The following is a 7561-nucleotide window of genomic DNA, read 5'->3' as shown; positions in this document are numbered from 1 at the left end:
AAATTGAGCTTTCAGGTCATCCTGTTTCCATTGAGATCCTTGGAGATGTTTCTACACAACTTGATCGGGAGTCCACCTGTGGTAATTCAATTGATTGGACCATGATTGGAAAAGGCACACACCTATCTATATAATTTATAAGGTCCACAGTTGAAACAGTGCATGTCCAGAGCAAACAAGCCATGAGGTCGAAGGAATTGGTCCGTTATGAGCTTCAGAGCACAGGATTGTGTCGAAGGGCCCCAACAGGATCTGGGCAAAGGGTACAAAACATATCTGGCAGCTTTGAAGGTCCCCAAGAACACAGTGGCCTCCCATCATTATTAAAATGGAAGAAGTTGGAACCACCAGATCTTCCTTAGAGCTGGCCGCCGCGCCAAACACTGAAGCAGTCGGGGAGAAAGGGCCTTGGTCAGGGAGGTGACAAGAACCCGATGATCCACTCTGACAGAGTCTCCATAGTTCCTCTGTGGAGATGGGAGAACCTTCCAGAAGGACCAACCATCTCTGCAGCAACTACCAATTCAGGCCCTTTATGGTAGGAGTGGGCCAGACGGAAGCCACCTTTCTTCAGTAAAAGACCACATGACTGCCTGCTTGGAGTTTTGCCAAAAAGTCGCCACCTAAAGACTCTCAGACCATGAGAAACTTTAGATTCTCTTGGTCTGATGAAACCAAGATTGAACTCTTTGGCCTGAATGCCAAGCCATTTCAGTTTGGAGGAAACCCTGGCACCATCCCTCCGGTGTGAAGCATGTGTAGGGTTGGCAGCATCATGCTGTGGGGATGTTTTTCAGCGCAGGGACTGGAGACTTAGTCAGGATCATGGGAAGGATGAACAGAGCAAATTACAGAGAGATCCTTGATTGAAAACCTGCTCCAGAGCGCTCAGTACCTCAGACTTGGGGTGACGGTTACCTTCCCAACAGGACCTCGACGCCTAAGCACACAGCAAGACAGCGCAGGAGTGGCTTCGGACACATTTCTGAATGTCCTTGAGTGGCCCAACCAGGGAGCCCAGACTTGAACCTCGATCGAACATTCTCTGGAGAACCTGAATAGCCTGTGCAGCGACGCTCCCCATCCACCTGCAGAACATGAGAGGAATCTACAGAGAAGAATGGGAGAAACTCCCCAAATACAGGTGTTGCCAAGCTTTAGCGTCATACCCAAAAAAGAAGGAATCATGCTGTAATCGCTGCCAAAGGTGGCTTCAACAAAGTACTGAGTTAAAGGGTCTGAATACTTTCTGTTTTTTTATTTGTCATTATGGGGTATTTTGTGGTAGCATTGATGAGCAAAAAAAAAACAATATAATCCATTTAGAACAGGCCTGTAAACGTAACAAAATGTGCGTAAAAAGGTTCAAGGTGGTCTGAATTCTTTCCGGATATGCCCTGTAAGCAGCCCCCATAGTATAATATTTATGGTTCCCACCCCCCCCCATATATAATGGAATTAGCAGTCCCCCCCCTTAAGTATATGATTTATGGTCCCACCCATAGTATAATGAATTATGGTCCCACCCCCCATTAGTATATGAATTATGGTCCCACCCCCCCATAGTATAATGAATTATGGGTCCCACCCCCCATAGTTAATGAATTATGGTTCCCACCCCCCTTAAGTGTATAATGATTTATGGTCCCACCCCCATCAGTATAATTGATTTATGGTCCCACCCCCCTAGTATAATGAATTATGGTCCCACCCCCATAGTATAATGATTTAATGGTCCCACCCCCCATAGTATAAGAATTATGGTCCCACCCCCATAGTATAATGATTTATGGGTCCACCCCCTTTAAGTATATGAATTATGGTCCCACCCCCCATTAGTATAATGATTTATGGTCCCACCCCCTTAAGTTGTAATGATTATGGTTCCCACCCCATAGTATAATGCATTTATGGTCCCACCCCATTGTATAATGATTTATGGTCCCACCCCCCCATTGGTATAATGAATATTGGTCCACCCCCCATAGTATAATTGATTATGGTCCCACCCCCCATAGTATAATTGATTTTGGTTTTCCCACCCCCCATGGTATTAATGAATTATGGTTCCCACCCCCTTAAGGCTATAATGGAATTATTTGGTCCACCCCCCTTAAGTATAATGAATTAATTGGGTCCCACCCCCCATGATCAGTATAATGATTTATGGTCCCATCCCCCCATGGTATAATGAAATTATGTCCCACCCCCTTAGTTTAAATGGAATTATGGTCCCACCACCCCATAGTATAAAAATGAATTATGGTCCCACCCCCCATGTATAATGAATTATGGTCCCACCCCCCATTAGTATAATGAATTATGGTCCCACCCCCCATAGTGTAATGAATTATGGTCCCACCCCCCATAGTGTAATGGATTATGGTCCACCCCCCCATTAGTATAATGAAATTATGCTCCCACCCCCCCTAAGTATAAAATGATTATTGGTTCCCCACCCCCCTAAGTATAATGATATGGTCCCACCCCCCCTAGTGTTTGCTATGGTCCACAGGAGTTGGCAAGCCACACAACAGATTGGCCTGTTTTCAAGCGAACTGATGGCTTGTATTCATGTTTTTGATTCCAGACTACAAACCAGGACTAGTTTGACCTCTGACCCTAACCTCCTGTGTGTGTCGTCGTCGTCCCCCCCCCCAGGAGGAGCAGTCTGAACATGGAGGGCCGTGGAACCAGATGATACTGGAGGACCCTATCCTCAGATATACCCGCACCCCCTCCAACGCCCCGCTGCTGCCTCTCGCCTACGGGGAGGTCAACATCCACCGTGAGTTGTTACTGTTTTAACCACAACAACCTCTCTAAACCTCCAAGACTTCTTCTACTACCTCTTAACCTCCCAATTCTCAAAACCCAACCCCAAGGACTTCTCTACTACCTCTCTAACCCTCCAGGACTTTCTACAACCTCTCTAAACCCTCAGGACTTTCTTCTTACAACCTCCCCAACCCCCCCTAACCCCGCCTCTCTAACCCTCCAAGACTTCTCTCTACTACCTCTCTAACCCTCCAAGGGACTTTCAACCTCTCTCTTAACCCTCCAAGGACTTTTCTATACCCCTTATAACCCTCCAAGGACTTCTTTCTACTACCTCTTTAACCCTCCAAGGACTTCTTCTACTACCTCTCCTCCCCCCCAAGGACCTTCTTCTTATATCCTCTTTAACCTCAAGGACATCTCTATACCCTCTCTAACCCTCCAAGGACTTCTTCTACTACCATCTCTAACCCTCCAAAGGACTTCTGTCTACAACCTCTCTAAACCCCCAAGGACTTCTCTTACAACCTCTAAATCCTCCAAGGACTTCCTTCACTACCTCTTTAACCCTCCAAGAACTTCTATCTACTACCTCTCTTAACCCTTCCAAGGCTTCTTTCACTAACCTCTCTAACCCGCCACAGGACTTCTTCTACTACCTCTCTAACCCGCAAGTACTCTTCTACACCTCTCTAACCCTCCCAAACCCCGACCCGCTAACCCTCCAAGGACTTCTTCTACAACCTCTTTTCATTCCTCCAATGGACTTCTTCTACTACCTCTTTAACCTCCCAAGGACTCTTACTAACCTCTCTTAACCCTCAAGGACTTCTATCACTACCTCTCTTAAACCCTCCAAGGACTTCTTCTACAACCTCTCTAACCCTCCAAGGTCCCCACCTCTCTAAACCCTCAAGACTTCTCTACACTCTTACCTCCAAGACTGCTTTACTACCTCTCTAACCTCAAGGACTATCTTCTAAACAACCTCTCTAACCCTCCAAGGACTTCTTCTTACTACCATCTTTAACCCTCAAAGGACTTCCTTCTCCCATACCTAGTCAAGACGTCTTCTACAACCTCTCTGAACTCCAAGGACTTCTACACCTCTTCTAACCTCAAGGACTTCTCTACACCCTCTTTCATCCTCCAAGGGACTTCTTTCTACAACCTCTCTAACCGTCAAGGACTCGTTCGTACAACCTTCTCTAACCGTCCAAGGGACTTTCTTTCTACAACCTCTCATTAACCCTCAAGGACTTCTGCACAATCCTCTTCATCCTTCAAGACTTCTTCTACACCTTCTTTTAACCTCAGGACTTCTTCTACTAACTCTCTAACCCTCCAGAGGACTTCTTCTACTTACCTCTCTAGCTGCGCGCGCGCGTCGGCGTGGTGTGTCTACAACCTCTCTAACCTCCAAGGACTTCTTCTAACAACCTCTTAACCCTCCAAGAACTTCTCTATACCTTCTTTACTCTCCAAGGACCACCCTCCAAGGACTTCTTTCTACTACCTCTCTAACCCCCAAAGGACTTTCTCTTACAACCTCTCTAAAAACCCCCCTATTCCCAAATAAAAGGGGGGGGGGGGGGACTTCTTCTACTCCCTCTTTAACCTCCAAGGACTTCTTTCTACAACCTCTCTTAACCGTCCAAGTCACTCCCCTAACCCTCCAAGGACTTCTTCTACTACCTCTTTACCCTCCAAGGACTTCTTCTACTTACCTCTCTAACCCTCCAAGGACTTCTTCTCCCCTTTAACCCCTCCAAGGACTTTCTTTCTACTACCTCTTTAACCCTCCAAGGACTCTTCTACTACTCTTTTAACCCTCCAAGGACTTCTTCTACTACCTCTTTAACCCTCCAAGGACTTCTTCTACTACCTCTTTTAACCTCCAAGGACTTATTCTACTACCTCTTAACCCTCCAAGGACTTATTCTACTACCTCTTTACCTCCAAGGACTTATTCTACTACTCCCTCCCCCAAGGGACTTATTCTACTACCTCTCTAAACCCTCAAGACTTCTTCTACTACTCTCTTTAACCCTCCAAGGGACTTCTTCTACTACCTCTTTAACCCTCAAGACTTTTCTTACTACCTCTCTAACCCTCCAAGGGACTTCTCCCCTAACCTTCCAGGGACTTCTTCTACAACCTCTTTTAATCCAATAGGACTTCTTCTACAACCTCTAAATCCTCAAGGACTTCTTCTACAACCTCTCTATCTCCACTCTTCTTACAACCTTCTAACCCTCCAAGGAACTTTACAACCTCTTCTAAAACCTCCAAGGACTTCTTTCTACAAACCGTACAGTTTTACCATTCTGTATAATGTATGAAGCCCCGTGGCTTGTCTCTCACCATGCTTTTGTTAATCAAGTCCTCTCTCTTCTGTCCCCTCCTCTTCTCCCCGGAATGGCTATTGCCAGCCTGCAGGATGAGGGCATGAAGACTTCAACTCTCTGCAGAGATGAGGCTGGTCTGCAACCGTGCCTATCATTCCAGGGCATCCTCCAGTTCCCCGCTCCGGAGACGAGCTACGTCAGAGACTCACAAGCAGACCAATCACGTGCCCAGCCAACAGCTCGCAATTCAGCCCACTGGCACCCTTCCTCTCCTGTTTATGAGTCCCCTTCCTGCCCAGCCGGGGGCACCTGCGCTATCTCTCTCCTCAAGTTCCATCTTTAAGTGACTTTATTTACCTCCAGTTTCCACCTTAAGGGTACTTTAATTTACCTTCCAGTTCCACCTTAAAGGGGTATACTCTCCAGTTCCACCTTAAAGGTACTTTATTTACGGTCGCAGTTCCACCTTAAAGGCTTTATTTCCTCCCAGTTCATCTTAGGTACTTTATTACTGCCAGTTCCACTTAAAGGGTACTTTTTCCCTTCCACCTTAAAGGCGTACTTTAATTTACCTCCAGGGGCCTGTTGGCACAAAAACTAGGATAAGGGATTAAGCCAGGATATCTTGGTGATCCTGTCAATTGAATCCGTAATCCGGTTGCACTAAAGATGGATGGGGCAGGTAGGATATGTTATGGTATAAACCATGAGATTTATTCTGTGGAGCTAGCCTGCTTCCAGGACCAAGGCTAATTCCATTGGGATCGTATTTAATCTCATCACGGCTCTAAATGTCTTCAGTCAGCAGTCACCCAACAAATTATGCGAAAAGCTAATAGTTATTGTCGATTCTGGCTCTCTACTATATTCTTAGTTTGTTAATCGCATTAATATAAACATCATCCCTCCTGTTATTATCCCATTAATCGGTATTTATTAAGATGATGTTTGCTATCATTAGATAATTTACAGTTTCCCATAACGTCCCGGCCACAGAGGGGAAACAAACACAAGTCATAATATTGTAACCAGTTGTTTAAAGTATAGACAGTTGTTGTACACCCCCTGTATGGCCGACGCCCAGCGCATAGCCTCGTTCAGTAGTTTGGTGTAGAGGTGGTACGAGTGTTTACGKCCGTGGACGACGATGCTCCAGTAACCTAGTGGGGGAGTTGGGGGGGGGCCATAGTATAGTCAGAGTGATTCAAGGAGCATTGACATAGTACGATAGCAAATCAATCTCAGGTGTGATTACGACAGAGTATTATTGTATGGTCGACAGACACACATTAATTTTTACCATGACTGACTGAAATGCATTAGCCTGGTCCCAGATGTATTTTCTGCTGTCTTGCCAACACTTATGGTCTTTGTCACTAATAGGAACTGTCAAGACGGCACAAACAGATCTGGGACCAGGCTAGAAATGCAACGCGGAGCACAGGCCACTACTCTCCCAGTCTGTATCCCAAATGGCACCCTATTCCCTATATAGGACACTTCTTTTGAGCAGAGCCCTATTGGCACTATGAAGGGAAAAGGGTGCCACGTTCTCAGTCTCTACCCTACCTGTGTCCTTGTAGACCTTCTCGTCGGGCTGGACCACAGAGCAGAGACTGTTGAGGACCAGGGTCCCCAGCTTGGACACACTGCGCTCTGAAGACTTGTAGTAGTCCAGAGAGTTAGAGGTTAAGACAAACCACCTCTTCTTCAGTTTCAGACTCTTAGCCCTCATCTCCTTGTGAAGCCAACCTGGGAAGAGAGAGAGAAGGAAATTAAGGTCCAGTACTGAGAACAGACAAAATATATCAAAAATATAAAATACATATCAAAATATAAAAAATATCAGTTGTTAAATGTTCATGATGGTTCCAAAAATATATACAGTACCAGTCAAAAGTTTGGAAACACCTACTCATTCCAGGGTTTTTCTTTATTTTGACTATTTTGTACATTATAGAATAATAGTGAAGATATCGAAACTATGAAATAACACATATGGAATCATGTAGTTACCAAAAAAAACTGTTAAACAAATCAAAATATATTTTAGATTTGAGATTATTCAAAGTAGACACCCTTTGCCTTGATAGCTTTGCATACTCTTGGCATTCTCTCAACCAGCTTCATGAGGTAGTCACCTGGAATGCTTTTCAAAAGTCTTGAAGGAGTTCCCACATGTGCTGAGCACTTGTTGGCTGCTTTKTCTTTAGTCTGCGGTCCAACTCATCCCAAACGGGTTGAGGTCAGGTGATTGTTGAGGTCAGGTCATCTGACGCAGCACTCCATCACTCTCCTTCTTGGTCAAATAGCCCTTAGAGACTTTAGGTGTGTTTTGGGTCATTGTCCTGTTGAAAAACTGTCTCTAACCTGTGGTGTCTATCCTCTGTCTACAGGGACATAGTGGATAACCTGTCTCTAACCTGTGGTGTCCT

General features: G+C 45.4%; 1 protein-coding gene across 1 annotated transcript; it reads right to left on the bottom strand.

Moving 5' to 3' along the window:
• Window positions 1–940: 940 nt before the first annotated feature.
• On the bottom strand, window positions 941–6882 carry LOC112077528 (unconventional myosin-X-like). Its single transcript, XM_024144026.2, has 3 exons — window positions 6696–6882; window positions 6187–6286; window positions 941–1088 (listed from the first exon to the last, which is right to left on the bottom strand). Exons 1-3 carry the CDS (start codon window positions 6859–6861, stop codon window positions 941–943), a joined length of 414 nt encoding a protein of 137 aa, XP_023999794.2. The 5' UTR covers window positions 6862–6882.
• Between the last annotated feature and the right edge of the window lie 679 nt (window positions 6883–7561).

Source organism: Salvelinus sp. IW2-2015, unplaced genomic scaffold (assembly GCF_002910315.2).
Source record: "Salvelinus sp. IW2-2015 unplaced genomic scaffold, ASM291031v2 Un_scaffold4656, whole genome shotgun sequence".
NCBI lineage: Eukaryota > Metazoa > Chordata > Actinopteri > Salmoniformes > Salmonidae > Salvelinus > Salvelinus sp. IW2-2015.
The sequence above is the reverse complement of the archived record's forward strand: the minus strand, read 5'-3'. Positions and strand labels throughout refer to the sequence as shown.